We start from the raw sequence: 22,652 nt of genomic DNA, 5'->3' as shown, positions 1-22,652 counted from the left end.
CCATCCGACAGCGCTGAGGTGAGTGCCGGGGTGGCCGGGGCCGGCGCATCCCCTTCGCGGGAGCCGGCCGATCGGCCCCTTCTGCTGTCGCGCCTCCCCTGGGTGCGGGATTCCGGATCGGGGTGCTGGGGTTGGTCTGTCTGCTCGTCTGTTCCTCCCACCCGCACCCTCACCTTCCTCCCTCGCTCGGTAGGGGGGAGCTGTCGGTGTGGTGGCGCGTGGGGTTTGGAGTGGGTGCTGGGGCTTTGCTGGGAGCAGATTTTAATCAACTTTGCGTGGGGGAAGCAGGAGGCAGAGCGGGGGCTGGCGGGGAGTTGGGAAGTTTGTCCCTGCTGGATCCGGGCGTCCCTGGACCTTGGCGACTTTGGGAGATGAGAGAGAGAGGTGTGGGTTGGGTTCGCCGGGAAGCGGAGACTCCAGTCCGGCCGTGGGAGGGAATTGCTGCTGGGAGACAGGCGCCTGGGGGCCGGGGTGGCGGCCTGTGGGAGTTTCGGGTAAGGGGTACGGGACTGCCAAGGGTTCTGCTGCCCCCCCCCTTGTACCGCAGCAGTTTCTGCTGCTGCTAGGGAAAAAGTGGAAGCTTGAGGCGCTCCACCCACCCCCTACTCCTTCGTCTCTGAGGTGGCTGAGCTCAAGGACCCCCATCACTAGGAGTTTAACTTGAGTTTCCTGTCGGTCGGAGTGGAGTGGGTAATACTCAAGGAGATCAGCAGTCGACTTAAAGGGCTTTCTGGTTTTCCTTGCGGGGGATCTGGCGACTGTCCCTAGGACAGCCACCTGATTGAGAAAAACCCCAAAGAACATACCCAAAGGAGGCAAAATAGAATTTCCCTGGACACTTCACACCACCGAGCTTTTCGCAGCAGGCCCCTGTCCCAGAACCAACTCGGGTCTGCGAAAACAATCCGGACGAGACCCATTCCAGGGTATCAGCGCTCCTCCCCGGAGTGGAAAATCGATTCCTGATGGTGGCGTGTCTGTGATTCTTCCTTCTTGACTTTTTGCTGCCTTCTATTCTCACAGCGGACTTTGGGGGATTACCGGATGGTAGGCTGCGTGTGTGTAATAGTTACGGAGTGAGTGACCCCATTTCTGGAAAGCATGACTGAAACGCGGGGGTGGAATGGGGCAGGCTCTGATGAGTGGTGTACTTGGCGGCAGCCGCTGCCCCGCCGGCCTCCGCAGTGTGAGAGGTGGATAGGGTTACTGGTTACGTCAGTAAAACCGAGTCTCAGTTTGATCTGAGATGCGGGACACTTGCATTCTCGGGTATGATTAGGGGGAGGGGGAAATCAGTTCAAATCGCTTTTCAACGCCCCCCCTTCCATTGCTGTATTAAAAATGTTTACTTATTAATGCAGGCAGAGTTGTAATAGCGATTATGATGGTTGCTTAATATTTTGCGACTTGGATTATGCTTTTAAAACCTGAACTAAATGCTGTTCCATAGAAAGAACATTGATATATGTTAGAAGAGAAAGGAAATCGTGTTAAGATCGACAGAATTACAAGAATTTCATTTGAAACTTTAGCCAGTCTAATGCTAGAAATCTTTTATAAGAAAGTCAAATTTAGATTGCTTACTTAGCGTTTGAATGAATATGAAAAAAGTGTGCATTTTCATTGTTTTTCCTTCAGGTTTTTTTTTCCGGATTTGAAATATAGCTAAAAGGTTAATACAGTGTTCTGAAAGAAATTGAATTTACATTGAGACTGATTTTTAGATAGACGTTAATAATTACAACCCTAAAATAGTCCATGTTTCTGCTTGACATGTATCAGTATGTAGAGGGAGATCGTTTAAAATTTCTCCTTGCCCTTTTTATGTATAGCAGGCATTTGTATAAGGAAGGTGCAAAATTAATACTTATTTAGCATCTACTATACGTCAGGTATGTTGCTACATGCCATTTCATTTTTACCCTTCCAATGACCCAGCAAGGAGGTTTATGGTTCCCATTGTTACAAAATAGGAAACTGAAACTCAGAAGTTAAGGGCAGAAAGATTATAAATAGTGAATGGCAGAGCCATGATATGAAGCCAGGTGGATACCATGCTTGTGCTTTGCTTTGTGTTAGCATATTTCAAATCCTTTGTAGAAAAATTCAGGTATATGGATGCCAGTAGTTGTAGGTCATATGTTTTTCAAAAACAAAGTCTTATAAGAAATTTGGTGAAGTCTTAAACAATTTCTCCCTACATATTGATACATGACATTTGGTAAAGTGTTGTTATTTCGGGTACTGCCATGTTTTTCAAAACCTGGCAGATAGAATTCTACAATAGAATTCTTGCCATTTTCAAAGAATTATTCTTGCTATTCTGGAATAAAGTATTGCCTAGATTTCTTAAAATTATACTTCAATTGATTTTAGATATTTTGTTCCCTTTGCTTGTCCAGCTGTTTCAACTAAATTACTTGTGATACAGTTTGGAAATATTGAAGCCAATGAGAGAAGGGTTGAGAGTTCTTATTCTGAAGTCCAATACAGTATTGGTACCCAGTACTCTATGCTCTCTGCTCCCCAGTAAATTCACATCAGAAAACAACTGTATTTTACCAGACTAATATCAGGGTGTTTTTTTTAAATAGTCACTTACTTGAACAAATACATGAAAATGTTTCTTTATAAACCAAAAGATTTCAGGGTGGATCTATATATAATTTACATTTATAGTCTCATCCTAACGAGACTGTGAACTCTTGAAAGCAGAGACTTTGTTTTTCTTCCCCAAATCCTCAGCATTTAACACAGTGCCTGGCAAATACATATTATGGACTTAATAAATATCTGCTGAATGAAGCATGAAGGTCAAGAATAGGGTGATTATAAATCTTATCTCTGTTTTATCATTTTAATCTTACATTGAAATATGAACAATTTTAAAAGACCTGAGTGCCTCACTAAAAACACAAGCCATTTCGTCATTCCTTTATACTAGCCTTCCTACTTTAAGACCTCATACAAGTCTCAAGGTGTTCGAAACAAACAAAAATTCTTATGGGTGAATTCAAACATGGGTTAGAACATGATAGGCTAGAACTAGGCCGAATGTTTAAAGAAGCAAATTTAGGATAAACAAGGAATTACCATGTAGCAAAGCAAGAGTTGATCCAAGATTTTTAAAAAAAGAAATCACTTCCTAAATGGTCTAGGTAAATCCAAAATTATTTAAGGATGTTTTTGGATATTTGGTTGTATAAGAGATGGATATCAAAGAAGTGTACCTCTTCTGTTCTGCAAATTTCTTGCTACTATAGTCAGGGACAACATTTCCTAGATCATAAACCAGACTTAGAGTTATACTTTTTCTCAGTTTAGTGAATAGCTTTAAATGATAGTAAATCTAGATATAAACAGTTTTCAAAATAATTAAAGGGGTTATTTTTGCTCTATAGAAATGGGTTGCATAAAAATCACAATGCAGTATGCTGTATATAGTGTTTTATGTGTTTTGCATAAAATAGCTACCTTGACTTTCTTTAAATAACAAGTAGCCTATAAGACTTTAAAATATTAACTATATAAATATTTGATCATTAAAAAATGAAACCCTTATATTTGAGATCTTTAGTGAATATGCAGCCATTTTAACCACTAAAGATTATATAGTATTCTGTACTATCATATAAATAGCATAGTACAGAGATTTCTGTACTATTTCTGCTGCATCAATATTATACAGATTTCTTATATTTCATCTATAGGTAAAAATGTTCTATTAAAGAATGGTCATTGGTTTTGAAAAAATGTTTTATTAAGTTTCTTTTCCTTTTCCCATTTTATTTTTACCACCTTTCAGGTTTTTTTCTTTCCCCCAAGTGAAGACCTGAGGAGAGGACAGGTATTGTTACATGTCTACTGTCAAGTAACTGTGACATATTACTGAACACCTCATTGTTTTCAGTGATTTTTGCATAGGATGCCAGTTTTCTTTTTAATTCTAGGAAAGTTTGCTTTATTTTGGCAACTTGATCCTCAACTGATGGGGTAGATCCAAAATGTGAAACTTCCTGGGTGCATTTAAATTTTAAAAGACAAAAATTCTTATCTGATTAAAGAAACAAGTATGGAAGAATGCTTTCTTTTCTTCAGTACATTTCTGGAACTCCCAATAAGTATATCCTAATTTTATATAACAATGGTGACATAATTGAGTTGTGTATTCCTAAGCGTTTGACATTTGATAAATTATAAGATGATCAAAAATATAGCAGGTCATTTATCCAGAAGTCTGAATTGCAGAATTGTTCTGAAGTTTTAAAAAAGTTATCATCTATTAAAAAATTTGTGAATTAGTAAGATTGTTTTACACTTCCATATAATCTGCCAGGCTGTAAATGTTGGGTGAAATGGTGGGGGGGGCAACTCACCCAATGTAGATTGGATGCTTTAGACCTAGTAGTTGAGATTATAAGGAAAAACAATGACATTTCTGTGGTCTTCTTGGTAATACATAGTGTAATAATAGTCCTCAGTTGTTGATGCATTTTAGTGGCTAACATCTTTTAAAATATTGGAATGTAGTTGTGCATATATCATTCCCCCAATTCATATAATAGAAAAAAACAAGAAACTGCATTTTAATACCTAGCATTAGGTGTCCTTCCCACCCCACTGATCAGCATGCTCTTTTAGAGTTAATACACTGACCTGTGTCATTAATCTGGAACAAATATCAGATTTCAGGTGTTCTGATTTATCAGTTTAATACAAAAAGCATAAAAGCAAAGAAACAATAAATCTTAAGTAAAATGTGTGAAGATTTTAACACACACACACGTGTGTGTGTGTGTGTGTGTGTGTGTGTGTGGGAGAAAGCATATCCATATAGTGCATAATAATCATTTAGTATATTTGACCTGTTATAAGCACCTACATTAGTTACTTGTAATTATTTCGGTTTTGAAAATTTTAAAATTTAGGGGTTTTGTGAGGTAATTTGGACTAATGTCAAAGTATTAAAGAACATAGGTCTTGGAACCATAAACACGTGTGTTTGATAACCTTATGCAAATTATGTAATGTCTCTATGCTTCTGTCAAATAAGGATGAAAATAATGTCTACCTCATAGAATTGTGAGAAATGAAATGATAATATATGAAAGACACTTGTTCAGTACATGATACATGGTTTAAGTATTTAATAAATTATACTTACAATGAATTATCTTCCTTAAAGAACCAAGAACCGGGTATGGTGGCACAAGCCTGTAAACCCAGCACTCGGGAGGCTGAGGCAGGAGGATTGCTAGGGGTTTGAGGCCAGCCTAGGTTACCTAGTGAGTTCAAGGCCAGCTGAACTACAAAGTGAGACCCTGTCGAGAGAGAAGGGTGGGGGAGAGAAAGTTCTTTGTTCTTTCTCTGGGGTAATTTTTTCAGAACTTCAGAATCAAACAAAAATTAAAATGCTTTATCTAATCTATTTAAACAGAATCATTGTAGTATCTGAATATAATTGTAAGGGTAAGGTGAACAGAAATCTCTGGAGTCTTGTCCTTTTTGTTCTTTTTGTACTGTTCCTTTCCCTAGTACTGTCATTTAAAGGGAAAAAAACAGATAACATTGTGAGGAAGAAGGAAAAGAGTATGTTCACATTTTAACATTGCTTAAATTGAAAGGTGTCCCATAGTTTATTTAGTAGGTTTTTCCCATAGTTTAGTTATATTTACTAGGTTTTTTCATAGTTTAGTGGGTTTTTTTTCCTTAGCAGTGTTTAAAATAGTAGTGTATCTTACACATGATGGTATCTTATGATTGATGAAATATGGTATATCCTGTATGTGAACCTCTTGAAGATAATGGGTCTTTGTGAATGGTTAAAATCAATATATAGTATCAATCGGTAGAATTTAAACTTTCTTTCTAAAACATACCAAAACAAAGTATGCACACCTTTTTATATTTTAGAGTCAGTTGGTTCTGTTAATTTCATCTTTAGGTAAATATATGTAGCACATCTCTCTTCCCATTACTGTAAATACATTTGTTTGAATTATTTGAATGTGCCATGAATAACTGGATTTTCCTTTCTAGAAATGTAATACTTTGGATTTTGTCTGTTAAGTGATATTGGTACTTAAGAAACTTTAAATATGACACAGTATTTTTCAAACAGAGAAATCTTTGGAGATGTGATGTTAAAAAGTATATCATGTCCCCTCCAAAGTAATTAGGAAGCATGCCATAATTGAGTAAGTTTTGGAAATGTGGAGTTAAAACAATATTTAACCAGTATCTTTATTGAATAACTTCTTAGAACTTTTATGATTGTGCTGTACACAATGAAGCTGCAAAACAGATATAATCCATGGCACTTGAGAATTGATGTCAGAACTCCTTTTTCATGAACCACCTATTAAGGTCTCAAAGGACACAGTGCATTGCAAAACATGATGTTGAAAAGTTCAATAATTATAGTAACCTGATGCATTGTCTGGAAATGGGCTGTTATGCTTAATTCATTGTATCAAAGCTTTTTCTTTAACTGTCAAGTTTTCATTTCATTTTAAATTGAAATCTTTCTAAATTAAGTTGTGCGATAATTTTCCAAGTTAATAGTGAACTAAAACTTAAATACTGTATACTTGAAATAAAGTTTAAAACAATTTAAACTTTTTGATTGAATTTTCTGATAATTATTAATCATAATCTACTTTAATTTTTACCTAATTGCCTGTACTGCATGACTCCTATATTGGCTTGATCTGTAATTTATGTCTAATATTCATAGTTTTTTATTGTTTTTATTATATGCCATTTTGTGCAGTTACTAGAGAATAGTGAAACCATTTAAACTTCGTCTTTTAAACAAAAGTTACAGCTTACCAAATAGTGTAAAAAATATTATTTCCCTAGTCTGTGCCCATTATGTACACACATCTCTGGGGTCAGGTGTATTTGTAAGTTCTATTATCTAATAATAAATGGTAATTTTATGTTTTATACTGTATGTTTATACTGTACCAGAATGGCTCAGTTACTGGCATTACCTGCTCTGCATATTTACCTTCCTCTCTTGAAAATGTCAGCTATAAAGTAAAATATGAGTGCATTAAAATCAGGCAGCTGTAAGACGGAAAGCTAGCCTACTGCCCCACTTGTGCTCAAGTCTTCATTGTGAATCCATTTTTGTTCTCATGAAATAGTGCTGGTTTCCTAAATATGAGATATTCTACACTTAGATACGAATTCCAAAGCACTTTTAGATTTGTCATTCTTCTGTAGTATAAGTAGAATTATAGTCATGGTAAGTGAAGTGAAATTTTTCCAACTAATATATCCAGTATCTTACATAATTTAAAAACTAGTTATCTTTTGTCCATCATATAAATCGATGTTTGCAATCTTACATATAATGTGGGTCTCATCTTCAAATCTGAACTGATCATGTACTGTGAAATCCATTGGCCAAAAAAACTTGTTATAGGAAACATGGTATTTCAATTCTTCACATTTAAGAGCAAAGGCATCTAACCAAAAACCATTTAAAGTAATGAAAATTTACTTTTAAAAAAACTTCTAGATTGGCATTGTTCAGTATCATGGGCATTAGCCATGTATGGCTATCCAGCACTTGAAATGTGTGACTGCTTAACTGAATTTTTGGTTTTTTGTGGTGCTAGAAATCACCAAGGGCCTGATGCATGGGAGGCAAGTGCTCTCACTGAGCAACATCTCAAATCCTGAATTTTTTAGTTTAATTTTGTAATTTAAATGTAATACTCACCAGTGGCAATTGGCTACTGTATTGAACATTATAATGTGCTAGATTATAGAATTTGTACAAATTGAACTTTTTTCCTACACTAGTGTTTTTTTCTAAAAGCTTTGCTATTTATATTTTGAAATTAATAGGTTAAATAAAAATGTGTTTGATACACTTCTTCAAATTGTATTTAATCAGATTTGTTTTATCCTTTTTGTATCTTGAAGACTTAGATAAACCCTCTTAGGTAGTACATACCCCGCAAATCACCATTCTGCTCTTCCTACGACTTTATTAATTTTACAGTGATATTCCTTGAAGTTATGACACCAAATTATTGGGGAAATATGCCAATCAAAAATGTTGCAATTTGAAATTTCCTTTTGTGAACTAGTTTGTGGAATAATATCTCTATAGAAAAATACATAATTATCTTCTGTGTTGTTGGATGAAAAAAATTATGCAACAAACTTTTTAAATACTATATTCTGTTCACTGTGCTTAATTACAACTAGAAAAATGGGTTTGTGCATCTTGGAACATAAAAGTGTTTTTAAAATTTTTATCATAGAATTTTAGAACTGAAAACAATTTAGCCCTACCCCATTTATATATTTAAATTTTGACACCTGGTCAAGAAGGCTTGTCCCTAGTCATATGTTGACAAAGTCAGGGCTAGTGAAACAAATTTCACTAAAATTTATTTTTCTGTTTACAACATATATATGTATATAACTTTATAATTTTACCAGAACTATCTTAGATGCAAACTCAAAGAGTCGCAATTTGTAAAAGTTTAAATACTGTTTTTTTCTGTACTATATGCAACTTTTAACGCCTTATTTGCTGTATCAAGAGTATTCAAGTCCAAAACAAACCAGTAACCTTGCCTTAGCCTTACATAATTTGTAAGTCTGTAAAATAAAGTCAATTCTTAGTTTACAAAAACAACTTGAGAATAGTCCTACCTACAAACAAATATTGGGGAGTATGTCTAAATCACTGCTCTTTTCCAAGTGAAGATGAAAGGAAACTCACATTTACTAAATTCCTCTTTTGATTAGACAGAGTATATCAACTTGAATAATGTAGATATAATTATCCTCAACTTAAAGGTGAGGAAACTGAAGCCTAGAAAGGCTAAGGCTCTTGGATTCTCAGTTAGTAAATGAAGGAGCAAAGATTCAAACCCAAGCCTCACAGATTGCAACTCCCATTGACTTACCACCAGACTGCCCTGCTGGAGTTAAAAACAACATCTTGATGAGTGACTCAGTCTAGATGAAATCTGCTGCAGGGGAGAAAGGATTCAGGTAGTTTGCATGAGTAGCTATTTTTGTGGGAACTTAGAGGATAATGACCTAAAAAGATAAGTGCCTTTTATTTCATATGTAGCAGGAAGCCCTCCTCTCAACCAAGGGAGGCCTACAGAGAAAATGTGACCTTGGCATAAAGTAGTAATGCTGTTGATAATAAAGAGAAGAGTGAGTAAAATTAATGTTACTCTCCAAATACAGTGGGGTTAAATAGGCTTTTGTAAGCTGGCCTGAGAAAAACCATTTGACATATGGGAAAACACTTTGAAATTTCTAAACAACTGTCTTACAGATGAAACAAAATGTCTTATATTTAAAGCAAAAATACAGTATTTGGGCAAGAGAAACTGCCTAGGCATTGCTTAACAACGCTCTGCAGAAGCCCCAGGTGCATGCTTGAGTAAATGTGCTCTGTTCTGTGCCATATTAAATCCCTACCTATTTATATTTGCATCTTTTTAGAAAAATCTATTTGACTTTCCCTCAAAGTGTCAGAAAACAGGACCTGGCTTTACTCAAAAAAGTTAACAGCTATTTTGATGTAGTAAAGGAAAAGAGTTTAGGGCCCGGGTTTTAGCTCAGTGGTTCCACCGCCTTCCTTGCAAGTGCAAGGTCCCGAGTTCAATCCCCGGTACCAAAAGAGCAGGGGAGGGGAGTTTAAAAGTTATAGAAACATTAACTTTTTTTTTCTTTAAACTTTTTTTTTTTTTGGTACCGGGGATCGATCTCAGGTCCTTGCGCTTGGGAGGCAGGCAGGGGAACCACTGAGCTAAATCCCTGGCCCTCTTTAAACTATTAAGTTGTTAAGATCAAATGATCCTAATTAATTTTTAGTTGTAATTTCTGTACCATATTTGCCCTTGTAAAAGCATGCAATTCATTGGTTTTTAGTATAGTTACAGAATTATGAAGCACTATTACTAGTTTTAAAGCATTTTCATTATTCCAAGTCTCTCCCCATTTCTCCTTTCCTCCTGCCTTTCGCAACCACTAATCTTTCTATCTCTATAGATTTGTCCATTCTGAACATTCCTTTAAGTTGTGGCCTTTGTGTCTGGCGTCTTTTACTTACCATACTTTGAAGGTTTATTGTTGTTATAACATATCAATACATCATTCTTTTATGGCTAATAATGTCCCAATGTATGGCTGTACCATATTTTGTTTATCCATTCATCAGTTGATAGAATTTGAATTGTTTCTACTTTGGGACTATTAGGAATAATGCTGGTATGAACATTTGAGTACAAGTTGTGTGGATATGTTTTCAATTCTACTGTTACGTACTAGGAATGACATTGCTAAGTTATATGGGTAGTCTGTATTTAACATTTTGAAGAGCTGCTAAACTATTTTCCAGTTCACCTGTACCATTTTATATTCCCACCAGCAGTGTATGAGAGTTCTAGTTTCTCCACATCCTTTCCAAATATGTTATCTGTTTTGATTTCCATTTCCCTAATGACTAATGATGACTTTATGTGTTTATTGTACACTTGTAAACATAGTTTTTGTGCTTATTTTGTTACTGATTTGGGGACTTAAACAGTTTTACTTAAGTGGTGATGTAGATATTTCTTTTCAGAAACCTTAGCTTCAATATGTGCTTTTAATAGATTTTCATCATTTTTAGGTGTGATAAATACAAAGCTTTCTCCAGAACAGTAGTTTTCCAACTGGATTCAATAATCCTTAGGTTTATGAAAGTGCCTTGAGATATCTCATTACCTTGGGTAACCCTTACCTCAGTCAGAGAAGAGTTCCTTGAGAAACATAGCATAGATTTAAAGATTAGTTATAGAAAGATAGAGAGAGAAACCACAGATTAAGGCAGTAATAGAGCCTTTTCAGTCTTTTTTCCTAGAATTAATAACTTACAGTAAGAAAATATTAATATGTATGTTTATAAAGCATCATCAGTCTTGTTATACCTTTCCAAGTATGATTTCTTATGTAAAGCAGAAGTACAGAATTAATTGAAAACAAGTCAAAACAGAAGGTGTAAAATGTCTAAAATTAAATATATCGACAGATAAATGAATTCTTCTCAAGAATCCATCTCAAATAAAAGTGAAATATACAGTGTTTTATTTGAAGAAGTAAAAATGCAAGCAAAACAAAACCCTGTTTGCCTCCTTCAAGTTGCTGCTAGCTATTGGTATGACTCAGAGGGATAGCTTGTCACAATGGATGTTAATGTCAGTAAGGGAGGTTTTTTTGTTTTGTTTGTTTGTTTGTTTGTTTGTTTTTTGAGGACCAGATCTCTCTATTAGTTCAAGCTTCAACTCATTATGTAGTACAGGCTGGCCTCAAACTCAGAGCAATCCTCCTGCCTCAGCCTCTTAAGAGCTGGGATTACAGACACGTGCCACCAGCCCAGCAGGGGACATACTTAAAAAGAAAAATGTCATAGATAAGTTAAAAATAAGATTTCTTGGATTAATAAAAGGAGGAACTCATGAATAAATTTTTAAATGATTTTTCCTCCTCACTCTTCTGAGTATGTATAGTATTGTTCCAGGGAATAATGAATTAAATAGAATTCTTTCCTTTGGAGTATTACTATCTAAAATCATGATGGTAGACAGGCAGTGGAATGGCATAAAACAAGCTAGTCCGGAATGATATAAACAGATGTAATTTAATGTTTAGGGGACATTATTATCCATAACAATTTCCCATATTGAATTTTTAACTATAATACAGAAAGCTAGAAGAAAAATGTCATTTCCAATTTTTAAAAAAATCACTTGGAGGAGATTTCTGGTTCTGCCAACGTGGAGGAACCTTATTCCTCCTAGATCTTCTCTTCCAACTAAAACACTTTAGATTTAATACAAGCACAAGAATACTCTAATGGGGTATCAGACTATCTATGGACTTGGGGGCTCAGAGTGAGTTTTCTGGGTTTTCTTATTGATACTGGGGATCGAACTCAGCACCATGTGCTTACGAGGCAGGCAGTGGTACCACTGAGCTAAATCTCTGGCCCCAACTTCCATGTATTCTAGACTGAGTGCTACAAAAGCACCAACAGTCCCCCACAAGAAAAACTCCAAGAAAGCCCTATTCTCTTTAGCCAACCAGCTGGGGAAAGGCTAGCCTAACACAACAAAACTTTTTTGGCAGTGCCTACCCTAATCTAGCCAACCACCAAGAGAAAAACTCCAGTCAACCCCAAAGAAAGAAGTAACAGTGCTCCGATTTCCCAAAGCAGCCTTGTTGGCTAGGGAGAACAGGAGCCTGATCACCTGTTGCTGGCCTAGCAAAAGCAAGCTTTGGTTCCCCCTGCTGGGTGGTTTAGTCAGACTGGGCAGGAAGCTGACCTCCCGCTGCCCCACATTGAACTAAAAAGGATTATACTCTCCCCAGGTTACTGTCAACAAGGTTCAGCAGCAAATTGAGACCCCAACCCAGAATTACTGAAACATAAGGTGCTGTGAGGCAGGCTAGTCCACACCAATCCTCTCCCCTAAACCCAACATCGATAAGGCAGAACAAAATGGTTGGAGGTGGGATACTGGACATTGCTTTCTACCCCTACTGATGTGAGTGGGACCCAGTGGTGAGCTGAGCTTCTACTCTCATCTGTCAGCTGGTGAGTGGCAGGACTATTTGGTACTCCACTTCCCCCTCTCCTCCCCTGTTACTAGCTGGGCTCTTTGGGGAGCTGAGCTTTTGATTCTGTACTGCAGCAACAGGGAAATATGAGTCAGGCCCCTTCATTCCCCTTCTCTGGCATCACGGGGCTCAGCAGGAGCTGAACTAACACTGTCCCTGTTAAGCAACAAAGTGATGCAGGTTGATGCTGCACTTTCACAGGGACCAAGAGTGGAACTGAACTTCCGTCTTACCTATTCTGCAACAAAACATGAGTCACTGCTCCACTTCTGCCTGGGTGGTGATGGTGGAGCCCAAATCAAGGCTGAACATAACACACTCACCTGGCCCTCACACCACACCTCAACAGGAGGACTGCCTGCCCCCCAAAAGATTAAATAGGATCTAGCCAAATGTCCATTAGACAGTCAAAATCACTTATACCAAGAACCAGTAAAATAACTTGAGTGAGAAAAGACAATCAACGGATATCAATACTGTGATGATTCAGATACTGGAAATTATATGACCAGGATTTTAAAGCAGCTAATTTAAAGCAAACAAGATTCAGTGAGCAGTCAAAATACACTTTGTGACAGAAAGGAAATAGAAGCTATAAAGAACAACCAAAAGGAAAGTTTAGAACTGAAAACTACAGTAACTGAAATAAGCTGACTATATGGGCTCAATAGAATGTAGATGACTGGGAAGAAACTGTAATGTTAAAAATACAGCAAGAGGAATTACCCAATCTGAACACAAAATAAGACTGAAAAAAATGAACACATGAGGGAAAAAATGAGAACCAAGACCTGTCACGTAAAGGTACAAGATCCCAATGATGAATGTAACTGTACTGTATACCTAAAATGTACCAATAAACTCAATGAAAAAAAAAATGAACGCAACTGCAAGGCCTGGGAGAACATTAACAAAAGACAACATGTCATCAGAGTCTCAGAAAGAGAAGAAATTTAATGGCTAAAATTTCTCCAAATTGGCAAAAAAAAAAAATTCTAGAGATTCCAGAAGCTGAGTGAACCCCACACAAGGTAAATCCAAAGTAATCCACCTCCAGACATATTAAAATCAAACTTTAGAAGTAAGGAATTACTGCTTAGTGGGTATAGAGTTTCAGTTTTGTAAGATGAAGAGTTCTGGAGATTGGTCATACAGCAGTGAATATACTTAATGCTCAACTGTACACCTAAAAGTGGTTAAGAGAGTGAAACATGTATTTTGCGATTATAAATTTTTAAATCAAATTTAAAGACAGTCTTTAAAGCAGCTAATAAAATGAACTATTCCCTATAGAGAATGATTCACATGACAGCAAATTTCTCATAAGATTCTGTGGAAGCACATTATTTTTCAAGCTCTGAAAGAAAACTGTCAAGTCAGAATTCATTACCGACTGAAAATAACCTATAGGACTGCTGGTGAAATCAAAGCAGTCTCAGGTAGAGGTAAACTAAGAATTTGTCAGTAGCAGACCCTGAAAGAATTGCTTGAGGTAGTTTTTCAAACAGGAAATGATAAAAGACAGAAACTTGGAACATGGGGAATAAAGAGTCTTTGAATCCTACATTCTCTTACAGAAAATAGAACACTTCAAAACTGATTTTGTGAAACCAGTGTTACCTTGATACCAAAACCCCAAAACAATAGAAATTACAGTTGCATAGACCACAAGAGCATAAATAATGAATCCCCACCAGAATATTAGCAGAACAAATCCAGCAACATATGAAGATAATTATGTTTAAGAATAATTAGAAGTTTTATTCCAAGAATGTAAGACAGTTACAGTATTCAAAAACCATTCAAGGTAGTGTAACATATTAAAAGACTAAAGAAAAATTGTGTAATAATAGAAAAATGCATCTGGCTAAATATTCATAATACTCAGAAATTTAAGAAGAGAGGGGAGTTTTCTCAGCTTGATAAAGAATAAGAAAAATCCCACCACTAACATCATAATGGTGAAAAACAGTGTTTTCCCTTTAAGATCAGAAATAAAGCAAAAGTGCTCACTCTCACAACTGCTATTCAGCATATCCTGTAAGTTCTTACCAGCATAACAAGAAAAGGAAATAAAAGGGATACAGATTTAAAAGGAAGAAATAAAACTGCCCATATTTACAGTTACTCAGTAGTCTCCAATGAAAATCCCAGGGAATCTACAAAAACACTACAACTAATAAATGAGATCAACAAGATTGTGAGATACAAATCAACATATAAGAGTAAACTATATATACTAGAAACGTGTAAAAACTGAAAACGTTATTTATACTTGGTAAAAAGACTTAGGCATGTATCTAACAAGATATGTATAAGACTTGTACACTTAAAACTAAAAAATATTGATGAGAGAAAGGTCTAAATAAATGGAGATATATATCATATTTATAGATTGGAAGACTCAACATAGTAGAGATGTCAGTTTTCCCAAAATTCCTGTATTGTTTTAACATGAGCTTATTCTAAAAGAACTCAGAAATCCACACGTATGACCAACAGATTGTTGTCAAAATTGTGAAAACAATTTGATAGGATAGAGTCTTTTCAGCAGAAATGAATGAAACAACTGTACATCTGTAAGTAAAGCAATGAACCTCAACCCAAACCTCATAGCTTATGTAAAAATTTAAAGTAAATCATTGATTTAAATGGAAAAAGTAAAACTAGAAGTCTTTTAGAATTTAGACATAGAAAAACCTTGGGACCATGGGCTAAGCAAAGAGTTGTTAGACCTGACACCAAAAGCACAGTGTATGAAAGGAAAAAATTAAAATTCATCAAAAATCCATAACTTTTCCTCTATGAAAAAGACACTGTGAAGAGGATGAAAAGGAAAGCTACAGATTATGTTTGCAAATTTGTTTCTGCTGCAATACTTAAAGAACTCTTAAAATTCCACAGGAACAAAGACAATCCAGTTAGAAAATGGACAAGGGAGTTACACACTTTTCCAGAAAGAATAAGACTATACACTTTGTATAAGTGTATAAGAATATACACTTTTAAAAAAGGATATACACTTTGCCATAGCAAACAAGCCTATGAAAAGATACAAAATAAACATATACTTAGTGTGTGATCAATTACATTCCCAGTGAAATGAAATGAAAATGTATGTTCACATAATTTGTACACATGTTCATAGCACCATTATATCAAAAAGTTAGAAATCAAAAATCCTTCAGTGAGTAAATGATTAAACCGTCTGTGGCTTATCCACACCATGGACTACTAAAAAGGAATGAATTGTCAATACACAAAACAGCTTAGATGAATCTCAAGGAAATAATGCCAAGTATGAAAAAGGGTTTAATACTGTTTGATTTAATTTATGTAACATGACCAAATTACAGAAATGAAGAACAGATTAGTGGTTGCCAGGGATTGGGAAGAGGAGGGAGACGTGAGCTCATAATAGAACAACATGAGGGCTCCTGGTGGTGGTAAACTGGGCAGTATTTTTACTGTGGTAGTAGACACAGGTGTGATAGAATGCTATAGAACACACACACATGTGCACAGGAATATGTTTAAAGCCACTGAAATTGAATAAGGTCTGCACTGTGCCAGTATCAGTGTCTTGGTTTTGATGAGAAGTTATGTAAAATACAAGGGTAAACTGGATTGATGTTATATTATGGCATCTCTAATTTCTGCATCTTTGTGTCTTCTGATCATTTCAACATTTCTAAATAGGTGAGGAAAAAGTAAAAAATAAAAGTAAACACTTTTAAGAAAAACTCCTAATAATTGTACTAACAGGAATAAAATGGTGTGTCCTTAATGTTACAATGTCATCTCAAACTAGCAACATCATGCTTGAAGAAGACATAGTAGGCAGCCTTATTTAAGTCTATGCTATTTTCATCTGTTTTAAAAGAAAACTGCATAGATAATACAATCATCTACTTAGATAATCTAAGGAAGTCCACTAAAAAGATTTGCTAAAACTAATGATATTCTAGTAAAGTGATAGATACTATACAAAATGTGCAGTATTCAGGAATCAGTAGTTTTCCTATTTATGAGCTATAGCCAGTTAGAAATTATAATGGTTAAAAAGATCTTATTCAAAATAGTAATAAAAAGATTAACTGTCTGAAAATAAACATAACAAGCAAAGAATATGATCTAAATGGAGGAATTACAGAACTGCACTAAAGAATAGTTTGAGAAAAATTGAAAGAAAATTATTTCAATACATCTGAGATTTATTTTCTTTTTAAAGTATTGAGCAAATATTCAATAAATGCACTCAAACTTTTAGAGTTTTTAAATTTTCTTTGGGTTTCTAAATTATTAGTTTATCTAAACAGTTAAAACTAACAATTTTTAGGGGCCGGGGATTTAGCTCAGTGGTTCTGACGCCTGCCTCACAAGCACAAGGACCCGAGTTTGATCACTGGTACCAAAAAAAAAAAAAAAAAACTAACAATTTTTAGTAAAATGCTCTTAGTAGTGCTTAATAATTATGCAGCTAGAATTAATCATGGAATTATAATTAGAAGCTATATTTGTGGTTATCTTTTCAGAAATAAGTCTTGGTGGCATTGGCAACAGATGTCCTTTCCTAGGGCGATTTTTAAATGTGTATATATCATCATTACAGCGAGTAGTTTGGATTGTTTCTTCCTTAGTATATTCACCTCAAATTTTGTCAAGAAATTTGTATTGAGATATAGTTCATGTTATGCAAACAAATTCTGTTAAACAGGGCTCTGACATTTGTATATGTGAGTAGGTCCCACTGTCTTCATTTCATGTTCATATAAGCTATTAATACTGTCTTTTTGTAAAGAAGAATGTCAAACTGTGTAAGTTTATTTTAAGTGATTGTTAGCAGTTATTGATAATGTGTATTTGGGTTCAGTTCAGTAGACATTTAAGCATCACTTGTTTTACAGATGAAAAAACAAGTCCAGATGATTTTTCAACATTCTTGGCAAAATAAAAGCCTGGACTTTTTTATTATCAGCATATGTGTGTAATACATGATGATTACATTCATCTTGGGGAATTGATACCTGTTCATATAGCATCTTGCCCAATTTCACTTCCCCTTCCTCAGATCCCCTTCCCATCTCTACAAACTCTATCTCTGTTTCCCGCCATGTCTCTTTTACTCTTTAAATTATTTATATTTTGGGTTTCTCATATAAGAGAAATCATGTAATATTTATCCTTCTGTGTGATTTATTTCACTTAGCATCAAGATCTATCCATTCTCCTACAGTGACTCAAATGTATCCTCCTTTATGGCTAAGTAGTACTTCATTGTGTGTATATGCTGCATTTTCTTTATGCATTCATCTGTTAATGGACATAAGGCCACTTCCATAATTTAGCTATTATGAATTATGCAAGAGCTTAGACTTTGAAGCTAGTGTGATGGTATATCTGTTTTGGATATGTGGGCTTATTAAACCTCTAGAAATCAGGAAGAATAAATTATTAGGTTTGTTCATGAGACTCCTGCATTAGCCAACCCAAGTAATGCACAGGTAATCTAGTTCTCAGGTTATTTGCCCTAGAAATGGAAGTGGACCTTTCAAGACAAAGCTACTCCTCAAAATCCCCTCAAATATTAGTATTTGGCAAATATTAGTATTGACAAGATGAGCAGAAGAGAAACTGACACTGAATACCCAGCGTGGCTGGGCATATTGAATTTATCATAACCTTTGGCATAGCTAGTATCCACGTTTTGTGGACTAGATAACTGAGATTCATGTTAAATCACTTTACCAAAGTCTTATAATAAAAGGAAAGCCAGATTTGGAAACTTGGTATGCCAAGTTCCAAAGCCCATGGTCCTTATATTATACTATGCTTTCCCAGGCTTATGTAATCACAAGAATTTTCTAAGGTGTCTGTATAAAGGCCCGGTAATGTACTGGGAGGTGTTTTGTTTTGTTTGGGGGGAGTTGAGGGTTTTTTGGGGGGAATTGAGGGTTTTTTGTGGGGTGCTGGGGATTGAACCCAGGACCTCATTTAACAAATGCTAAGCAAGTGCTCTTCTTCTGAGCCCCATCCCCGAGTGTGTGTCTTTAACAAGAATCTTAAATAATTCTGATCACTGGGGAGGCTATGGAAATGCTACCATTTTGTACTGAAGTAGGATTTGAAGGTTTGAGGGAGGCAAAAATAGAATCAGGAATGGATACAGGAGTTTTTAAAAAATTGGAACTGTACCAGTTTTCTCTACTAGTAAAATAATAGTGTAATATTAGATTGTGGAAATTGAAGAATTGAGTTAGATTACTTAATCTGTATAGACAAACAGTATTTTCATTGTTTGTTTAGATGACAGCATTTATATAATCAGTTCCTGACATTACCTTTGTTTACACTGGGGAACTACTAATGGGTATAGGTAAAATTATTTAAATGTAGATAAAAGAGAAGAAATTAGAAATATTGAAATCACCTGAATATAGAATCAGTAATTTCCTCAATTGTTAAAAAACCCCACAAAATCTTAAATAATCTTAGTATAAAATTTTAATTCTTAAAGTCAAGGATTTATAAAATTTTCAAGCTGGGAGAGCTCTCCAAATAGCCACATGTTTTATAGATGAAGAAAGCACAACTCAGAAAGGCTTTAAAGGCTTGCTCACAGTTAGTGGCAGACTTTCAAATCCATGCTAGGTAAATTTCCATAGAATTTTTATGGATTGTAGATAAGTACCAGGAAAAATGTGACTTTTCCAAGGTCACAATAGTTTTTAGAAATAAATTTAGTAATAAATCATGTTTACCTTATAGTCCTACTTTTTAAATCTACTTTTGTTTTCTTTTTTATTATTCTATTGAGAATGAATGTATTCAAAATAATCCTTTTTAGAAGATTGTATGATTTGAAAAATGGTGCATGGTAAATTATGTTAGAAAAATGAACCATAAACTTCTTGTTAAAATATATTTAACAAGTACACTTTCAGAATATTTTGTGTTAATTCTAATTTTCTCCACTTTCATCACAAAATTTTATTTTACAAAGATATATTAGCATGTCTAGATACCTGTACATGAATTCTAGTAGTAATATAACAGCATTTCTGTCTTAAGCAAAGATAGCAAGAGCTTTGGATTCAGATTTGAGTGCAGTTATTTTATCTGCTAATTTAATAGCTCTGTGATGTTGGAAAAATTATTTATGCAACCATTTTTCTTCTCTGCTATATATTACAACATACCTCATGGTTTCTTAATGCTTAATTATGGTTAAATGAGAGAATATATATATTGACAGAGCTAGTTAGCACTGTTATTTGAACAAAATAATGAATAAGTGATAGTGTTATTATTTATTTCCTTGACCTAGTGGTTATTTAAAAGAATATTAACTTCTGAGAGTGCTTAGGCTTATTTCCTGATTCAGATTTTCATCATGATCATAAAATATGATCTGTATGAGTCCTGCTTTTCAGAATTTTAGATTTACTTTATGACCTTTAGAGCACGGTAAGTTTTAAAACTTCATAAGTACTTGAAAAAGAGCCCATAGTATTTTTATATTATAAAATTCGATATCTACCTGTCCTAATTTAAATTATTTCAAATGCTTTGTCCTTATTTTGTTCATTATGCTAGTTGATGTTAGTTACTAAAATTTTCTCATCCACATTGTTTGCATTTATTTCATGTCATGGTCCCAAAGAATCTGCTTTTGCGTTTCATGGTTTGCTTAGTCTATGGTTAAATGTTCAGTGCTATCATGCATTTACTATTTTTGATTACTTTGTCTTTAAAAATAGCACGTGCTAATTGTACAAAGTGTAACAAAAACAAAATCTGTATTCTTACTATGAAATATCACCAGTAAAAGATTTTTATGCAACTAAGAATAAAACTTTTAAACTCAAATTTGGATTTGAACATGGGCTCTCCTTATTAGTCAGGTAAGATATTAGACCTTTTCAGGTATTCAGCAAATATTAATTTAACACCTACTGTGTGTCAGGCATTTTGCTAGAGGCTGGAAATATAGTACTTAAGAATATTGGCATACCATCTTGACTTAATTTGTTCATTTATAAATTGATGCTAGTGCCTTACAAAGTTGTTAGAAGCATCAAAGATAGTTAATAGTGCTTAGCATTTGCTTGGTAAAGAGCTCAGTAAATGATAGCAGCTACTATTAGTATGTATATTCAATACATATTATATCTTTAGTCCAAATAGAATGGTATTTTACCTCACCTTAGAGTTTTTGCTTTACATTTTATTTTTGGCACAATACTTGCTTTATTTTTCTTTATACTTTTGTATACTTAAGTGTTGTGTTTGGGTTTCTTTTTCAAGCAGTAAAGGATTTTATTGTGTAAGTTTTTAATTGTGAAGTATTTCAGACACATACTAGAGTAGTAATAGTGTAATAAACTGCAGTGTTGCTAGGTATGGTGGCACTTGCCTGTAATCCCAGCACTTGGGAGGCTGAGGCAGGAAGATCACTGTGAGTTCAAGGCCAGCCTGAACTACATAGTGAGATCCTGTCTCAAAAATAAAAAATAATCATGTTTCTATAACCCAGCCTCAAGGATTATCAATTCATCATTTGATTTCTACTTCCCCTCCCCATTTCACCCATTCCCCCCCACACACACCTCCATCCTCTCCCCAACTCTAATGGATTATTTTGAAGTTAAACGTAGGCATGACAATTCACTTATATTTGTGTTTATACTTCTCAAAAGACAGATTTTTTAAAACATAACTGCCTTACCATTTTCACTCATAAAAATATCAGTAATTCTGTAATAACATCAAATACCTAATAAGTCACTTTAGAAACTCTAATTTTTACATTTCTTATTACTTTTGGAATGATTTCTGCCATTTATATTTTGTATTCTTTTCCTTGTGGGTTTTTCTCCCTTCTGTCATCTGGATTGTTTTGTTTGAAAAGATTGTAAATTATAGAAGAATTATGGAACTGGAAAAACCTGGGTTTGAATCCTGCTTCTGCCATTCACTAACTTTGCTAAGCATTGGTTTCCTTGCCTGAAAAGTAGGGGTAATTGTACTCATCTTAGAGAGTTGAATATGATACCTGCATAAGTACTATTAATAGTATCTGCCACTTATCTTTTTTAGTGATATAGACTGTAATAAGCATCTATTCTTGAATATTATGTGGTTTTTTAATATTCCAAAATTTATTAGATAATTAATAAAAATCGTGATTATTAAATATTCTTTTTAGGAAAGATACAGAATGTAGAATCTTTGCTTCTCCCACTACTTCTTTAAGTCCACGTTAATTTAGCCTGAAGTTACCTATCTTACCTTTTAACTTTCTAAGGTGCTTTTTCTTTTATATTGTTTATATACTTATTTCAGTTATTTATTCTTCATCATTGACCCTTTTTACTTTAGTGGGGTTAATTAGTTTCAGTTATTTCTAGATATTAACTTGGTGTCGGTATGTTTCACTAGTTCTTCTCTACCTCAGTAATCTTGAGGTCTTTTTAAAATTCTCTTTACCTTTTATTTAAAAAATATTACTAGGATGGTGAGTTTTTTGTTTGTTTTTTTTTACGAATTTGAAGGTCTAAGAATGATCATCTGTGACCTTTGTACATGAAAAATTAGGGTGAGGTATAAAATTCCCAGATCTTAACTTTTCTCTTTGAATTCTCTGTAGGTCATTACTTCATTATCTTCTGGCATTTTATTGTTGCAGAGGAAAAATCTGAGGTCAATCTGATTTTAGTTCCTTTAAAATAACCTATTTTTTTCTGCTTGTATACTTGTAGGATTATATCTTTATCCTTGAAATTTAAAAACATTTGCCAGGACATGTCTTGGTGTTGATGATCTCTGTTGAACCTTCTCAGTCTCCAGTCTCAGGTATTTTTTTCAGAAGTAGAAAGTTTTCTTATACTTTTGATTGAATAAACTGCTCTTTTTCCCCCCTTAGGAACATCTGTTGTTCATAGATTATTTCTATGTCTGTCTTCCATAGTTTTTATCTTTTCTTTTCTTTTTTTTTTTTTTCT

The 22,652-nt window shown here is 34.7% G+C and overlaps 1 protein-coding gene across 5 annotated transcripts in view; it reads left to right on the top strand.

Annotated features, from left to right (window-relative positions):
• Nucleotides 1-22,652, top strand: part of Rps6ka3 (ribosomal protein S6 kinase A3) — a 97,532-nt gene that overhangs the window by 1,063 nt on the left and 73,817 nt on the right. For 3 of the 5 annotated variants that reach the window (XM_033760295.1, XM_010643681.3, XM_010643679.3), the window contains exons 1-2: nucleotides 1-18; nucleotides 22,410-22,503. Coding sequence is in view for 1 of the 5 variants with exons in the window: in XM_019210566.2 (XP_019066111.1) it covers nucleotides 1,045-1,047; nucleotides 3,806-3,847 (45 nt within the window). In the remaining 4 variants the exon portion in view is untranslated. Of the gene's footprint in view, nucleotides 19-644; nucleotides 1,048-3,805; nucleotides 3,848-22,409; nucleotides 22,504-22,652 lie in introns of those variants that run through there. The other 2 variants (XM_019210566.2, XM_010643680.3) reach the window with 2 other exon arrangements.

Source organism: Fukomys damarensis, unplaced genomic scaffold (assembly GCF_012274545.1).
Source record: "Fukomys damarensis isolate Sample0158 unplaced genomic scaffold, DMR_v1.0_HiC HiC_scaffold_39, whole genome shotgun sequence".
Classification (NCBI taxonomy): domain Eukaryota; kingdom Metazoa; phylum Chordata; class Mammalia; order Rodentia; family Bathyergidae; genus Fukomys; species Fukomys damarensis.
This window is presented reverse-complemented; position numbering and strand designations above follow the sequence as displayed.